The sequence below is a fragment of the Geotrypetes seraphini genome, chromosome 11, assembly GCF_902459505.1.
Source record: "Geotrypetes seraphini chromosome 11, aGeoSer1.1, whole genome shotgun sequence".
In the NCBI taxonomy this organism is placed as follows: Eukaryota; Metazoa; Chordata; class Amphibia; order Gymnophiona; family Dermophiidae; genus Geotrypetes; species Geotrypetes seraphini.
In genome coordinates, this window is record NC_047094.1 from 70733665 (window position 1) to 70752189 (window position 18525).

Genomic DNA, 18525 nt, shown 5'->3' on the forward strand with positions numbered 1-18525 from the left:
GTGGGGGAGGGAATGGGTTTTTGGACACAGAAGGCAAGGACTTGGGAGAGAGGAAGGGAGGGAAAGAGATGCTGAGGTGGGGGAGGGAATGGGTGTTTGGACACAGAAGGCATGGACTTGGGAGAGAGGAAGGGAGGGAAAGAGATGCTGAGGTGGGGGATGGAATGGGTTTTTGGACACAGAAGGCAAGGACTTGAGAGAGAGGAAGGGAGGGAAAGAGATGCTGAGGTGGGGGATGGAATGGGTTTTTGGACACAGAAGGCAAGGACTTGGGAGAGAGGAAGGGAGGGAAAGAGATGCTGAGGTGGGGGAGGGAATGTGTTTTTGGACACAGAAGGCATGGACTTGGGAGGGAAATAGATGCTGAGGTGGTGGAGGGAATGGGTTTTTGGACACAGAAGGCATGGACTTGGGAGAGAGGAAGGGAGGGAAAGAGATGCTGAGGTGGGGGAGGGAATGGGTTTTTGCACACAGAAGGCATGGACTTGGGAGAGAGGAAGGGAGGGAAATAGATGCTGAGGTGGGGGAGGGAATGGGTTTTTTGGACACAAGGCATGACCTTGGGAGAGAGGAAGGGAGGGAAAGAGATGCTGAGGTGGGGGAGGGAATGGGTTTTTGGACACAAGGCATGGACTTGGGAGAGAGGAGGAAGGAAGGGAAAGAGATGCTGAGGTAGGGGAGGGAATGTGTTTTTGGACACAGAAGGCATGGACTTGGGAGAGAGGAAGGGAGGGAAATAGATGCTGAGGTGGGGGAGGGAATGGGTTTTTGGACACAGAAGGCATGGACTTGGGAGAGAGGAAGGGAGGGAAAGAGATTCTGAGGTGGGGGAGGGAATGGGTTTTTGCACACAGAAGGCATGGACTTGGGAGAGAGGAAGGGAGGGAAAGAGATGCTGAGGTGGGAGAGGGAATGTGTTTTTGGACACAGAAGGCAAGGACTTGGGAGAGAGGAAGGGAGGAAAAGAGATGGTTGTGTACACGGGGAATAGAAGAAAGGAGAATTTTTGGTCATAGGGAGGGAGTGAGGTACAGACAGTGGCATACCAAGGTGGGGGTGGGGCGGTCTGCCCCGGTTTTACGCCCCAAGGGGGTGCACAGCTGGCCACCCTCCAGTGTTCTCCCTAGGCTGGCAAACTGCGTCTCTTTAGCCACTTGAGTGCCACCACCGCCATTGGGAACAGGCCGGTGCCAAGTTCTCCCTGCTTTTCCCTGTGGGGCCGACCAACTCTCGCCACCCGCGTCAATTCTGATGTCAGAGAGGACGTTCTGGGCCAGCCAATCGCTGCCTGGCTGGCCCAGAACGTCCTCTCCGATATTAGAATTGACGTCGAGTGGCGAGAGTTGGTCGGCCCTGTGGGGAAAAGAAGCAGGGCGAACTCGGCGCCGGCCTGTTCCCGATAGCAGCAGTGGCAGCCTATTCCCCAGTGGCGGTGGCAGCATTTTCCCAATGGTGGTGGCATAGGGGAGGGCAAGGAGAAAGAAAGAAAGGGGGGGACAGGGAGCCAAAAAAAAAAAAAAAAGAAAGAGGGCTGGGTGAAACAAAGAAAAATGGGGCACGGAGAGAGAGAGAAAGACAGACATACAGAATGAAAGGGGTTATGGAGAGAGAGAAAAAGAAAGAAGGGGGCAGGGTGAAACAAAGAAAAAGTTTGGGGAGGGAATGAGGTCTGGAGGAGAGAAAGCATACAGAAGAAAAAAAAAACTTTCATGGCGAGGGGAGAAGCCATTGAAGGCAGGATCCTCTGCACATGCTCAATAAGCCCAAAGGCTTACTATTGCTAGGGGAGAACACTGACATACAGGCTCAGTTAGAGGACTTCATCTAGCAGGCTTCCTGGAAGCCTCCAAGACGTCCCTCACCGCCTGGGAAAACTGGTGAAGGGTTAAGTTGAGAGGAACCAAGCTGTCAGGTGGAGAGACTGCAGGTTGGGATGAAGCAGTGATCCTTGATGTTGAGTAAGTAGTGAAGGAAACACTGGAAGAAGGACCGGCTCCCTGCTGCTGAGTTGAAGTAGAAGGGAGAACCAAGGTTGTCTGGGCCACCGAGGAGCTATCAGAACCATGGTGGCATGGTCGGACTTCAGCTTGACCAGAGTCTTTTGAATGAGAGGAAATGGAGGAAACGCATACAGAAAACGATTCCCCCAATCCAGCAGAAAGGCATCCGCCTCGAGGCGATGAGGAGTGTAGATCCTGGAGCAAAACTGAGGCAGTTTGACGTTGTGGGGAGCCGCAAAGAGGTCTATCTGAGGCGTCCCCCACTGTGCAAAGATCTGATGAAGGGGGTTGGAATGGAGAGTCCATTCGTGAGGCTGGAGTAGACGACTCAAGTTGTCCGCCAAGACATTGTCCTTCCCCTGAATGTAGACAGCCTTGAGGAAGGCATTGTGGCGAACCGCCCAATCCCAGACTTTGAGAGCTTCCTGGCAGAGGGAGGCCGAGCCCGTGCCCCCCTGCTTGTTGACATAATACACGGCGACCCGATTGTCTGTGCGAATGAGGACCACCATGTCGTGAAGCAGATGCTGAAACGCTTGAAGAGCATTGAAGATGGCTCTGAGTTCCAGAAGATTGATTTGATGGAGTCGGTCCACACTGGTCCAGAATCCCTGAGTGCGAAGACCATCCAGATGTGCCCCCCAGGCATAGGTCGAGGAATCGGTCGTAAGAACCTTCTGGTGGGGTGGAGTGTGAAACAGCAAACCTCTGGATAGATTTGAAGAGGTCATCCACCAAAGTAGAGACTGCCGAAGAGCAGGAGTGACGAGGATGTGTCGAGACAATGGATCTGACACCTGAGTCCATTGAGATGCCAGGGTCCACTGAGGAATTCTGAGATGGAGTCTGGCGAATGGCGTCACATGAACTGTAGAGGCCATGTGGCCCAGGAGGACCATCATGTGTCTCGCTGAGATGGACTGGCGAGAAGACACAGACTGGCAGAGATGAAGAAGAGCATCCAAGCGCTGAGGGGGAAGGAATGCTCTGAGGCGAACGGTATCCAGAACCGCCCCGATGAAGGGGAGCAACTGGGTAGGCTGTAGAAGAGATTTGGGGAAGTTGATCTCGAATCCCAAGCTCTGCAGGAACAGAATCGTGGACAGGGTCGCCGAGATGACCCTCGAGGCCGAGGGAGCCTTGATCAGCCAGTCGTCGAGGTAGGGAAATACCTGAAGACCCTGGTTCCGGAGTGCAGCGGCCACCACTACCAGACACTTCATAAATACTCTGGGAGACGAGGACAGGCCGAAAGGAAGCACTCGATACTGCAGATGCAGATGCCCCACCCAAAATCTGAGGAATTTGCGAGAGGCCGGATGAATGGGAATGTGAGTGTAGGCCTCCTTGAGATCCAGAGATCATAACCAGTCGTTCTGCTCGAGGAGGGGTAGAGAGAAGCAAGGGTCAGCATGCGAAACCTCTCTTTGACTAGGAATTTGTTGAAGACCCTGAGGTCCAAAATGGGTCGCAGGTCGCCTGTCTTCTTCGGAACAAGGAAGTACCGGGAGTAAAACCCCTGGTTCTGTTGGTCCGACGGGACTGGCTCCACGGCACGAAGCCGGAGCAAAGCCTGAGCTTCCTGAAGAAGAAGGGCGGCCTGTGTCAAGTTGGAAGGATACTCTCTTGGAGGGTGGTCTGGAGGGACCCGATGGAAATGAAGAGAGTATCCCTCCCTGACGATAGTAAGGACCCAAAGGTCGGAGGTGATGGCCTCCCAGCGATGGTAAAAATGACGGAGGCGCCCTCCGATGGGAAAAACAGGGGGAGGCAGAACGAGGTTGGTTATGCCCTCGACGAAACAGTCAAAAAGGCTGAGTGGCCTTAGGGACAGCAGGCGGCTGAGACTTTTGCTGACCCTTCTGAGGAAGCTGTCGCTTCGCCGGTTGCCTTGCAGGCGGAGCTTGCCTCGGTTGATAACGCCGCTGATAAATCAACGGTGGACGAGAGGGTCGAGACTGTTGAGGCTTAGGCTTCGGCCTAAGAATGGACTGAAAGGACTTTTCATGATCGGACAATTTCTTCGTGACTGTCTCGATGGATTCGTCAAAAAGATCCGCCCCAGCACACGGGACGTTTGCCAGGCGGTCCTGAAGGTTCGGGTCCATGTCAATGGTCCGCAACCAGGCCAACCGGCGCATCGCCACAGAACAGGCCGCTGCTCGGGCCGAGAGCTCGAAAGCATCATAGGCAGATTGCATCAACTGCAGACGAAGCTGGGACAGCGAAGCAACTACTTCCTCAAACTCAAACCGAGCCTGGGACTCGATGTATGGTGTGAAATTCCGAAGCACAGGCAGAAAAAATTCCAAGTAGGCGGCGAAGTGGAAATTGTAATTCAGGACTTGGGACGTCATCATCGAATTCTGATAGATGCGTCGACCAAACTTATCCATGGTTCTGCCCTCGCGTCCCGGAGGCACTGAAGCATAAACCTGTCCAGGATGAGACCGCTTGAGCGAGGATTCGACCAGAAGGGACTGGTGAGAAAGCTGAGGACCCTCGAAGCCCTTATGATGCACCGTGCGGTACCGAGCATCCAATTTTCCAGGGACCGCAGGAATAGAATAGGGAGACTCAAAGCACCTCATGAAGGTCTGGTCGAGGAGTTTGTGCAGAGGGAGGCTGGAGGACAAGGCAAGTGCATGGTGTCGAGGTACTCCTTGGAGTATCGAGAGCCAGCATCGAGAGTAATGTCCATGTCATCCGCCATCTGTCTGAGAAATGAGGAAAAGGACAGTTGGTCCGCCGTCGCCGGTTTACGAGAAGGGCTAGAAGGGCTTCGGGCTCCATAGAGGCCTGTGAGCAACAGGGTGAGTAGAAAACCTCGGGGTCCTCGAACTCCGGGCCCGGAGGAGGAGACCCAGCTGAAGCAGCATATCCCAACCGAGGCAATTTCTTCTGAGGCGAGACGGTCGAGTGTCGAGAGGAATGCCTCGAGGAGTGTCTGGATCGATGCCCCTCACGATGCCTGGAAGGGGATCGAGCCCGTCTGTGAGAAACCGGATCAGAAGCCTCCAAGGAGCAGATCGGACTCGAGGTCGTTGAACGAAGAGGCGGCAGAGTTGGTGCCTCCCCCAACGCCACCCATGCTTGATAGGGGGTCCGGAAGAACTCGTCCTGCTTTCTGCTATGCCCCGGACTGGGAGGCCTCGAAGGTGGACGCCACACAGTGTCATGGGGAGGGGTCACAGGTTCCAACGGAGGCAAATCACTAAACGAAGCCTTTCTCGAGGGTATAGGCTCCAAGGGAGGCATATCACTAAGGGAGGCCTTCCTCGAGGGAATCGGTTCCAAAGGAGGCATAGTACCAACCGAGGACCACCTCGAGGACCCGGACACCGCTCGCTGCTCCTCCTCGCCGAGCAACGAGGTTGTGTGGCGCGGCGGCGGAGGAGGGGGCGGTCCGCCCCTCGGAACCGGAACGGGGAGGTCACCCTGGATCGAGGCAATCAGCCGGGGTCCCATGGTGGTCATGAGTTCCACAAACTGAGCCTCCAGTATGGACCGCAACGAAGCCGATATGGAGGGATCCGCACCAAAAGGGGGCCCTTCCGCACGGTCTCTGCGCTCTTTCGGTGCCACGTGCTTCTGCTTGCCAGCCTTCGGCACTTTAAGCACCACCGGTGGAACCGTAGGGGCCGAGATCTGCTCCGAGGAGACGGAGGAAGGCACCGGCGCCGAAGTCGAGGCCGAAACCGGCGTGAACGATGCCGGCTTCAGAAGGCTCGAAGCAGCCGGGGAGGCAGAGGGCTTCGCCGATGTAGTCGAAGCACCAGTCGATGTCGATGTCGAAGCTGACGGATCCAACGAAGCTTCCATCTTGAACATGGACTCCCACAGCAGACAGCAGCACTTAAACGCTCTCGCTGTTAATGTGGAGCAAGGCCGGCACGATTTCGGAAAGTGATCCGGTCCCAGACACTGTAAGCAGCGTCGATGAGGGTCCGTGAGCGAAATCGCGCGCTGGCACTTGCTACACTTTTTAAAACCGGTGATCAGCTGGGACATAGGCCGGAAAAGCTCCGCTGCAAGGTCGAAGGCGTGGGGCCCCAGCCACGCGGCCGACCCGGTGTCGGAAGAAAAAAATTTTTTTTTTTTTGTAAAAAGAAATCAAAGAAAGAAACAAATGCACAGGAGAGCCAAAGAACTCAACCCGCGGCAAAAATAGAAGGCAAAAAAAGATTCAATGGGCGCGAAATTGAAGACAGACTTCACAGCTCCGCGGAAGAAAAAGAACTGAGGAGACACGCCCGGACCATCGGATGGGAAGGCACTGGTGCATGCGCGGTGCGGGCATCTCGAAACTTCTGAGTTTCTTCAAGCAAGTATGCTTGTGAGACGTCCGTATCGGGGCTCTGTCGGATGACATCACCCACTAGTGAGAATACCTGCCTGCTTGTCCTGGGATAATACTCAGTTACACTGGGGTACATCCTTGAAAGCCTCTGGGAGTCCTCTGGTGTATATCAAAAAGAACACTGGCTAAATCAAAAGACTCAATTGTGAGGCCAAAAACGAGCTCACCTCAAACTGACTTCAATGCTCCAGCCTATGAGGTCCTCAGGAGCTGCAAAAAAACTTAAAATACAAAAAAAACTAGAAAAATACAAGGCAGAGAAAAAAATAAAATTGAGTAAGGAAAAATATTAGAATGGGAAGGAAGATCATCAAAAGGAAAAAGGAGCTAAGGAGAAGATCAACTGAACATGACCGTCTAGCTCCACAGAAAAAACAAGACTAACCCCCTCTTTTACGAACACATAGCATGGGTTTTAGCAATGGCAGTAACTGCTCTGACACTTATATGAGCGTGAGAGTAGTTACCACCACTGCCGGCGCTAAAACCGTAAATGAAGGGCTAAGTGTTCTACACTCACGCAGCAGGCATGAAGACATTTGCATATGCATGGTGAGGCCAAGCACTGGGTAGCATCTGCATCAGGTAGTTGGCACGATGTCACCCATATGTAAGGATACCATTGTCTTGCTTGTCCTCGGAGATTATTTCTTCCCCCAATGTGTAATTAAAATCTGGAATTCATTGCCAGAGAATGTAAAGGCAGTTAGCTTAGCAGAAATTTAAAAAAGTTTGGATAATATTGTAAAAGAAAAGTCCTTCAGCCATTATTAAAATGGACTTGGAAAAATCCCCTGCTTATTTCTAAGCTAAATAGTATAAAACAAGAAGATAACATAAGAGTTGCTATACTGGGACAGACCAAAGATCCACTGAGTCCAGTATCCTGGTTTCCAACAGTGGCCAACCCAAGTCATAAGTACCTGGCAAGATCCTAAGGAGTAAAACAGATTTTATGCTGCTTATCCTAGGAATAAGCAGTGGATTCCCCCAAGCCATCTCAATAATGGTTTATGGACTTTTGTTTTAGGAAATTATTCAAACCTTTTTTAAACTCTGCTAAGCTAACTGCTTTTATCACATTCTCTGGCAACTAATTCCAGAGTTTAATTACACATCGAGTGAAGAAATATTTTTTCTGGTTTGTTTTAAATCTATTTAATAGCTTAATTGCATGCCCCCTAGTCCTAGTATTTTTGGAAAGGTATTCGTGACATGGATTCACCACTGTTGGAAACAGAATACTGGGCTTGACATACCTTCAGTCTGTTCTAATATGGCAATGCTTGTTTGGGCTTACAACCACTGCTGCTTTTTGTGATGTTAGGTAAGTCACTTAGGCCTAGATGCACAAAAGTCAGTCAGTATTACCGACTGGATCGCTGTTGGCCAATTCACTGGCTGATTCCCCAATAGCGATCGATGCACTATGTAGTGACAGGGGAAGCAGCCTCCTGTCATTGCTGTAAGGGCTTCTGCATGTTTTTTAATGCAACAGAAGTTGTGCGCGAGTTAACACGCACAATCTGTCCCATTAAAAAGAAAAACCCTCCTCCCCCCACACCATGCTCTCCCCCCCTGCACTGGCACCCTGAGCTACCGTCTCTGCCCCCCCTCCTGACCCACAGCAAAATGGCAGGAGGGATGCCTGATCTCTCCTGCCATTGAAGGAATTCCCTCCCTCCGCCTTGCCCGAAAATAAAGGCAGGAGGGATGCCCACTCCCTCCTGCCATGAAGGCGCCCACTCTCCCTCCAGGCCCCCCTGCCCCATACCCTGCCCCATGCACGGAGAGGGGCCTAAGGCCCTAATTAGCTTAGATGCCTCAAGTCCCTCCCTTGGGAGGGGCCTGAGGCAAGTGAGCCAATCAGGGCCTTAGGCCAATCCTCATGCATCACATGATGCACCGGGATAGGGCCTAAGACCCTGTGTCGTCGTCAACGGAGGAGGAGCAGGAGGTGTTTTCAGTACCTCTTGCTCCTAACTTTTAAGGTACAGGGTGGGGGGCAGGAGTGGGCATCTCTCCTGCTTTTTGGGGGGGGAGAGGGAGGAGGGGGTGCCTTTGTGGCAGGAGGGAGCAGGCATCCCTCCTGCCATTTTTAGGAGGTTCGGGAAGGCATGTTTGTAAGGGGGGGACTTCATTTTTTTATTTATGGGACAAAATATCTGTGCCATTGAAAAAAAAAATGAAAACAAACAAACAAAAAAAACAGGCAGACAGTTACTGACAGGTCTAGAGCAATCGGGTTTTAGGATTGATAAAACCCGATGCTAAATAGCCAAGCCATGTTAGTGCATCAATCGCTTGGCTATTTTGCATGGAGTTTTACTAATTTGCATGGGTAGGATCGAGTCAGATAGGAAAATACATGGTAGGGCAGTTTTGTGCATTGGGGAATCCGATCCGATCGCTAAACTGGTCAAACCAGTTTAGCAATGATTGGGATACGATCGGTAAGTTTTGTGTATCCCCCTGTTAATTCTCCATTGCCTCAGGTACAAATTTAAATTGTGAACCCTCTGGGAACAGGGAAATACCTAGTATACCTGACTATAACTCATCTTGAGCTATTACTGGAAGAGATGAAAGCTAAATTCAAATAAATAAATATTGATTATATATGAACATCCTTTTATAGGAGGTGAATAAAAGCACTTCTGAGCAAGTTTATTTTGTTGGACAGACTACATGGACCATGCAGATTGTTATCTGGCATCATCTACTATGTTACAAGTAGCATATGCCCACTAGACCCCTCTTGAATATGAAGACAGATTCTTACCTTCAGTTGTTTAATTTGGTCCTCCAGCAGGAGGATTCTTCTATCTGCTTCCTCTGACTGTTCTTGGGACAGCACTATAGGGGTGCTGAGAAGTTCTGTACTCTCCTCGAGCTGTATGGGAAAGCTTGCCCCATTCTCTTCCTTAGAATCTGTGTGTGAAGAGAGATCCTCATTCTCTTTTTTTTAATATTCTTTATTCATTTTATATTTATATCAAGTGTAATGAAAATAATAACAGATTAACTTAATACATCACTTGAAATACCACACATGTTCCCAAAATAGAATTTATCCCCTTCCCACCCACCATACTAATATCAGTTGATACATACAATATAATAAAATCATTTGTACTCTTCATATCGAATATTAAAAAGTCAACCCCCCCTCCCAAATCTTTCATTTATTTAAAATCAGGGAAAAATGATAACTATTCTTTACAATAGTTTATCAATGGCCCCCACACATCCTTAAACTTATTAAAATAACCTTTTTGAACAGCTAACGCTCTTTCCATTTTATACATGTGACACACTGAATTCCACCCAAAACTATAATTCAGTCTTTTCCAATCTTTCCAATTATATGTTATTCTCATTAAAGTTTACAAGATAAATGTCTGTTAATCTCACAGTACGCTAACCTATTCCATGAAAATCCCACCCAACTCCTTGGCAAATCCCCAAGGCATGCTAAGCAATTCTAAATTCAATTCTTCCTAATCCCACACAATCATCCAATTCCCTGCTAATGCCACAATAATCAAATTCTATGCTAGTTTCACTGAACATTCAGCCAATGCCACATATACCTAATCCATAATAATCTTTTAGGACAATCTTCCAATCCTTAATTCTATAGTGCAATCATCCAATCCCTTAACAAAATTATAATGTAGCCAGACATGTGCCCAATCTTCATTATTTGACCTTCAAAACAGCTTTCACCCAAACTGTGCCAGTCTTTTTATTTACACTGGAGTCTAGCTGGATCACCTGCTCTGATGGCCCCCTAACCTCTGATCTCCTATACTCATTGGGGTCAGGTGCAGATTAAGGTCAACATGACTTACTGTCTTGTTCTTCACTTGCTGAATATTTCCAATTCTCATCTTGTCCTCCCTCTCCATCTGGTCCATTTTCTACTTTCTCTGTGCCCTCTGTTCCCATCCAGGTATCCAACTCTGAGCGTGGTGGCTCCATACACTGTCTGTGCTCTGGGGATTCTTGCCTTCTCCTCAGAAAGAACTCATCATCCACCGAAAGGCGAATGCCCCGCACAAGTAACCTTTTCAACATAGACACTGGGAATGAGAAGAGGAGAAGGAGAGGCAAGGGGAAGAGAGTGAAAATAAGACAGCGAGATAACACTATGCACAAACCTTAAAGTGCATACACAAAACCAATTCTCTATCATCAGTAAAAAATTTACTACTACTATTAATCATTTCTATAGCTGTACATTCAACATGTTATAGACTGTCCCTGCTCAGAAGAGCTCACAATCTAATTAGGACAGACAGAAAGAACAAATGGGACAGGTAGGGGTTGGGGAGTTTCTTGCAGAGAGAATGATAGAATTGACATAGGTACCTTATGGTAAGTGGTAGTTAGGAGTTGAAAGCAGCCTCAAAAAAGTGGGCTTTTAGCTTGGATTTGAATATTGATAGAGACAGCTAGACATATTGACTCAGGCAGTCTGTTCCAGCCAACCACAGACCCATCGCTTCAATCCCATTATATATCAAACTACAAGAAGGTCTTGTGGCACAATACCTCACCAACTACTTAGAAGACCACAACATACTACACCCATCACAATCAGGTTTCAGAAAAAACCACAGCACAGAGACACTACTTGTATCTCTAATGGATATAGCCCACCAACACCTCAGCAAAGGGAACAGGATACTACTTATCCAACTAGATCTTTCAGCAGCTTTCGACCTAGTGGATCACAACATACTACTCCAGATACTAGACGCCATAGGGATCACAGGTTTGGTACTCAACTGGTTCCAAGGCTTTCTAAAAACTAGAACTTATAAAGTAAAGACAAAAGACCACATATCTGACCCTTGGTCAAACCCCTGTGGAGTACCACAAGGATCTCCATTATCACCCATACTTTTCAACCTCTACGTATCCTCACTGGGCACCACTCTAGACTCCCTAAATATAGTCTCATTCAGCTACGCAGACGACATAACAATCCTTCTCCCCTTCAATACCCAAGACCCCAACTCATCAGGACGACTGAAAATAACTCTGGAAACGGTAGAAACATGGATGACCAACCACAAACTGAAACTGAACACGGATAAAACCAAATTCCTGCTGCTAGAAAAAGACAAAGAACCTACCTTAACTGATCTGACGACAAATGCAATCACATACCCAATACAGCCAGCACTCAAAATCCTGGGAGTAACAATAGACAGGAGATGCACAATGCAGACTCATACTAACAAAACCATCCAAAAAGCCTTCTACACCATGCGCAACCTGCGAAAAATAAGAAAATTCTTTGACAAAATTCAATACAGGATCTTAGTCCAATCACTTGTACTAGGACTTGTAGACTACTGCAACAGCCTTTATCTACCCTGCCCCGCTTACATGACCAAACAATTACAGACAGTACAGAACACAGCACTCAGACTTATCTACTCGCTAGGAAAATACGATCACATCACTAATGCCTATCTCGACTCACACTGGCTACCGATACAAGCAAGAACTCAATTCAAACTATACTGTTTATTATTCAAAGCACTAAACGGAACAGCACCTCTCTACCTAAACAGCCGCCTAACCCGAAACCTCTCAACTAGAGTAAGGAGAACCCAGACTCCATTCACCTACCCCTCACTCAAAGGCACAAAACGCAAAAAGCTATATGACAACCTACTTGCTACACAGGCCGCGAAAACTGACCCCACCATATCCAAGCTGCTGACCACAACAACGGACTACAAAGCGTTTCGAAAAGATATAAAAACCATACTATTCAAAAAACACATCCCAATATTATAATCTACCATCATCTTCTCTCCCTTCATAACCTACTGCAACTCACAACCAACTGCAACTTCGTCCCCATAGGCAACATCTAATCTAGCTGCATCGGGCGTAAAGCCAATTCATATCTAGAAACACAGTCTCCCCAAATACCGAAAAAATCAGATATAGCAACCTAGGAACAGACGATTTTTTGGTAACATAAGAATATGCGTTGTAATATTATGTAAAGTAACATAAGGTTATGCGTTGTAATATAACATAAGGTTATGCTTTGTAATATCATGTAATGTAAGTTATGCAATGTACTGGAATAATAAGGTAAAATAACATAAAATAACTCTACGTAAAGTCTTGTAAAGTTATGTAAGATAAATTATGTAAGATAAATTATGTAAACTTAATGCAAGTTATGCAAGCACGGTAAGGATAATGTAAAGTAACACAAAGTAACTCCACGTAAAGTTATGTAAAGTTATGTACGTAAAGTTATGTACGAAAAGTTAAGTAAAGTTAGGTTTGCAAAGTTTGTAAAGTTATACAAATAATTGTATTGTCATCGCCTGGAAATGTCCAGCCATCTTCTAATGTAATCCGCTTAGAACCGCAAGGCACAAGCGGAATAGAAATCACTAATGTAATGTAATGTAATGTAATAATAATAACTTTATTATAGGGACGGAGTCTGGAGCTGGCAGTGGAGGAAAAGGGTACGGATAAGAGGAAGTTACCCAATGAACGGAATTCACGGGGAAGATAAGTAGGGACAGACATTGAGGGCTGCAGAGTGAATGCACTTGTAAGTCAGTAAAAGGAGTTTAAACTGGAAAGCCAATGAAGTAACTTGAGGAGAGGGGTACGATACGAGTACGATAATTGAACGGACACGTATCAGAACTTTAGTAAGTGTCCTTAGGCATATGTTGTTTAAAGATGCAAAGGTAGGCCCTGTTTATCTTTCCCTTCTTTGAAGATGGTACAAGGACATGAATGTTTAAACAGAGATAATGTGAAGTGAATTCAATTGTTTTGTTAAGCCGTATTTACAGACAGCTTTAGTTAAGAAGCTCTGCTGGTCAAGGCTTTTTCTGACCCTCTGTGGACTTCAATCTCTAGATAGGAAAAATGCTGATGTGTTTAAAGTTTCATGTGACCTTCCATATATGGTTTGTATTTACGTCACATGCTGACACATGCTGGCAAACCTGATTCGTATAAAAGATGTGAAACTCATAATAAACTTTGGACATATTTGAAAGATGGTTTCTGGTCTTTAAGATGTGTCCCCAGGTACCTGACTTACAAATGACAGAGACAGAGAAAGTATGGGGCAGGAATGGGACCTGAATCCTTTTCAGTTGGGGGCTCGTCCGGGATGGGCAGATGATATCACCAATATTTTGTGAGTATTTCTGAATTTTTTCTGTTCTTTAATACTCTCTGGGTAGTGGTGACCTGTACCCAACCCTTTATTTTAAGTTCAAGCTTTGGGTTCTATTATGGAGTTTTTTTGGGAAAAATCTCGGGGTACTTTCGGTAAGCGCCCCTCATGAATATATAAGCAGCTGCCATTCTTTCGGAAAGAATGAAATTATTTATAGAACCCCCCTGCCCACTCTGTCATTTGTAAGGTTAAAACTTTTATAGAGTATAAGATTTTATTGTCTCTTATTACTGTACCTCGCTTATAAGGTAAGATAAGCGAATATTTTTGCATTGTTATATTGGCTTTGTAATGAGTCATAAGGCACTTACTCCTAGACAAATGAGACTTGTACGGCTGTGTGTGTATGACATTTTTCCTTTTGCTCCCATCTTTCTGTGTCACCAATGTTTAATACTGAGGTAGGACATGCTGTTATGTGGAATGAATTGAAAGCGCTGTTTGAATCAGTCTAAGATCTTTCCCTTGTAGTTTGTACACAAGCACTATTTCTTGTCTTCCTTTTGATCCTGACTAATTTTGTGCGTTTCTTCTACGGCTTTGTGTTCTGTGCTGGATCATAAAAAACAAGAAAAAGAAAAAATTCCGTTTTAAAGGTTTTCTTTCTTGTGCAGAGCAAAGCTAATCTGTTCTTTGCTTTCATTATCAGGATCCGTGTATGAATGTTTTTGTCCCTTCCCCCAGACTTCTCTGTTTGGGCTTCCACTGACCCCCTATAGTGCTTCTTTGAAGTTACTCATTCTTGGTTTTATCAAGCAGTAAGGTGAGATTCCACTGCTTGTCTCTTGACTTTTCTCCGGCATTATCAAAACCACCATCTCTTCTTATAATACGCCCATCGCTCTTGTTGTCAAAGCTGATGGCATTCCCTGTTTCGTCCTAGATTTAGGGCTGTTAGTGTTTTGGTAATTCTCATTGCACTTATGTTTCTTCCACCATTCCACCGGCAGCCAATGATTTTTTCTGTCATTGTCCTAAAGAATGTTTTATTTTTAGTCCCTTTGGTGAGGCTGCCTTCACCTTTAAGCAACAGTATACCTAGTGTGGAATGTCCTTTGGGCTATTCTACAAGTCATGCACTGCCCCTCATGGTCCTATTCTCATTTTGTACAACTTTTGTGTTCCATAATTCAGGAGACCTGTCCGATTGATAGTTTTCACCTTTTATAATGGTTGTCTGTGTGTGGTCACATGGTGTCACGAAATAAACTGCACTGGTGTACATCTGAAGTGAAATACCTGGGTTTTGTCCTGTCTCATGGTCAGAGGAAAATCTGCACTTTCTGCATTGCTGCTGTTCTGGGTCTGCCCCGCCCAGCTACCAAGAAAGACATGCTTACTTTTCTTGCTATGTTTGGTCACTGCCGCCAATGGATCTCTGCTTGTTCCTTCTATGACCAGATTTTGAGACAGACCCTGGTTTCTGAAATGACTGCTCTTATCAGATGGACTTATGAAATGTTGGACATTTAAGATGTGCTTTGGTTTCTAGCTCAAGTTTGGGTTTTCCTGCTTATGCCCACATGTTTTATCTCTTTGTTTGGGACTATTGTAACACCATGAAGGGAGAACATGGCGGTAAGTTACGCTCTGTTGCCTTTTTTATAGTCACTCCTGTTCAAGTTCCCTGGCTGCTTGTGCTATGGTGGTAGAGATGGTTACTTCTTTGACCCTTGGTCACCCCATTACCCTTCATACTCTTCACGATGTTCAAGCCCTTCTTTTAAATGGGCTTTTGGGTCTCATGGGTGAACAGGATTCTCTTCCTCTCTTTTTTCACAGCTTCCTCTGAATTTGATGCCTGGCGTTTGGCAGGTGCCCAAAGCCGCCCTTTTAGACGGACTTTGGTGCAAAGAGGGGAAACCCTGGATACCAGCTGCTAGCTCTCCCTTATTCATTGCCCAATATCATGGTATTGGTTATCGTAGTGCTCGCTCGACATTTTAACTTCTTGCTAGTGATATTTTCATTCTTGACCTTTTGCTCCTTGATACAGATATATATAGCTCAATAATTACAACTGGCACGGTTGTGAATTGAAAATAAATTGGAAAATACAATCCCTTTCTATTGTTTTAGCTGAAATTAGGATGTTGCTAATTTAAAAGGGTTTTTCCGGATTTATACATAGCCATCCCAGATCAGTTTTGGCACAGATATTTCTAATGTTTTCCACGGGTCCTCTTTATCACTGCAGAGATAGAGACGCTCCAAAGAGACATTAGCTTTATGCCTTTTTCCAAATATGAGATGGTTATGATATACATTATTTGTTGTTTTGGTTTTTTTATATCAATGTGTTTATTTGCAGAGTTAAATTCAGCCCTGCACACTTGACAGATGGAGTAATAGCTCCACGCTTAAAACTTTATGTTTTGTCTGTGTCATGTCTACTTGTTTTAGTTTAGTGGGTACCCCAGGATACATAATATTGGCCATTTCTAGAGCTCTTTTTCCACTTCTTACTAGCCTAACTGCGCAATGTTCTTTTACTTTTAGCTTTTATATTCTGAATATAGTTTAGTTAAGGGTTATATGTTTAAGAAAAAAGTTTTACTTTATACAGCGTTTATTTCGTGGTGTTCCCTACATATGATCCATTCAGTATACATTTCTGAATACATTCAGTACATCAGTGTGGTCTCTCTGAGGTGCATAGTAGTTATATGCAGCACACAAAAACATATCCTTTTGGATTGTTCAATTAAGAACCTTAAGTAACTGAGTATTGTCTCTCTTTTGCCATGGCTATGCTAAGTGAATGAATTGGTATTGTTACATGTTGCCACATTCAGTACAGGCAACATGGTTTCTCTTGTTTTCTATCTCTTATTTGGATCACATTGGAGTACAGCTGCTGAATGATATTTGGAATGCTTTTCAAGCATTTCTTTTCAAGTATCGCTTTCTGTATGCACAGACATCTGGCTGCTCTCCCTTTGAGATTCTCACGGGATGACCTTTCCCCGCCCCATGGGTAGATTTTCCCTTGATACAGGAGGAATACGTCCAAAAGCTAATTGAAATATTAGGGCTTGTTCAAAGAAACGTGTCTTGCACTTCTCCTTTCTCTCCACAGATTCCTACCCATTTTTTCCAGCCTGGTGATTATCCAGCAGCTTTCCAAGGATCAGAAGCAGACGGATTTCCCCTTTGGCCTTCCCACTACTGTGATCGCTGTGATCAGGCCCGCTGCACTCACTGAGGAGTTTCCTGTTTGGATCCACGCAAGTCGCTTGAAGAGGGTTAACCTAAAACCCCAGAAGCAAGTCTTCCCTGCGCAGATTTCACCTCCTCCAGTGGAACAACATGATGATCTCATTGCAGCATTCTACCAACTTTATCATTCTCTTACTGGCACCGCTGCTGCTAGTTTTTCTCCCTGTATGGATCATTTCTAACTGGGTCTACAGGGATGATGTGTTCTGGGTCCACGACACTTTCTGCCCATACCCATCTGTAAATGACACTCCTACTGTAAACAGCACCCCCGACACCTCTTTGCAAACACGACGTCAAGCTGGACTACTCCCTCGCAAAGGCTGTCCTTCAATTGGAATCCAGAAAAGACCGATAGTATGCTACCCTTTGGTATAATTCCAGCAGTGTGCAAGTTGCCACCTTCTCCTTTGAGTATTGTGACATTGTGGACTGTTCATCAATTGATATCCCAAGGCTGTGCCATTGGTCCTCAGAGATTCCTAAAACTAAGGACATATATATATATATATATGTTACTGACTCACGTTGGGGGGTTAAGTGTGCATTCTGGGGAGTGGTAGGGTGGAATATTGATACTGACTGGGCTTATAAATTAGAAAATACCCTGAAAAACAGTGGACCAAAATGGTAAATCACTGCTTACTTGTATGACCCTTCATAAGATTGGACACTGTTATAGGAAAAGTGTTCCTGCACAAATTATTAAGCTTTCTCTTACTATTGACAACCCTAGACCTACTGATGAAGGTATGTACATTATGGACATGTGGTTTAAGGGTGGGTCTAGCTATCTGACCCATCAGTTTTCTTACGGGATCTATCTACCTCCACTCATCCTCTCCCGTCATTTTGTGGGGGCCCCAAAAAATACTAACCCACTGGCCCCTACATTCAATAAACTTACTGACATGATGGCTATTGCCAATCCCACTTTTGAAGATATTGTGGCTGTTGAGGTAGGGTTTTCAGAACGTAACCTTTGGTTAGAATGGATGAAATTCACTGCTGATCAACATAATAAGAGTAATTGTTACATATGTGCTCAAGCTAGACCCCATCTAGGAACCGTACATCTGGACCTCCCTCCTGGTATCCAACCATGCTTTTTTGGGTTATTTACCAATATCTCCTCTAATTTTACCTATCCTCTTTGTGCACTGCAGTGTTCTAAATACCCTTTGTTGCCAGGACAGCAAAAGCTTGATATTGCCGTTACCATCTATAAGGGCAATTACACATGTCATGTTTCTAATCTGACACAGAGTAGTTTTGTAGGTAATTTACCCCCAGGTTATTGTTCTGTCTTGGCTCATAGGTATGCCCCATTGTTGCTGCATCAGATTTGATATTTACTGGCTTTATGGAGACTTTTGGCTCCCTGTTAAGCTACCCAGCCAGTGGATAGGCCAGTGCACTTTAGTTAAGGTTACCATGCTTCTGCATATTCTTTCTGAAAGGCATCCTTCCTATTCACATGGTTTTTCCTTTTATTTGTCTTGATATAAATCTGATCACATGTATACATAAGATGCTATAGGGGTCCCAAGAGGGGTCCCAGATGAATTTAAGGCCCGAGCTCAGGTTAAGGCTGGGTTTGAGTTCCTTATTCCCTTTATTACTATTAATAAGAATGTTGATCGGATTAGTTAAAATTATTATAATCAGCAACGCTTTGTGAACTATTCTAGGGACGCCTT

The 18525-nt window shown here is 45.8% G+C and overlaps 1 protein-coding gene across 1 annotated transcript in view; it reads right to left on the reverse strand.

Moving 5' to 3' along the window:
* The window catches only part of ARHGEF1 (Rho guanine nucleotide exchange factor 1), a 207644-nt gene that overhangs the window by 16554 nt on the left and 172565 nt on the right, over window positions 1-18525 (reverse strand). The window contains exons 32-33 of the mRNA XM_033962587.1: window positions 10215-10445; window positions 9143-9291 (exon numbers count right to left, since the gene is read on the reverse strand). Of these exons, the coding sequence (XP_033818478.1) occupies window positions 9143-9291; window positions 10215-10445 (380 nt within the window). The remainder of the gene's footprint in view (window positions 1-9142; window positions 9292-10214; window positions 10446-18525) is intronic.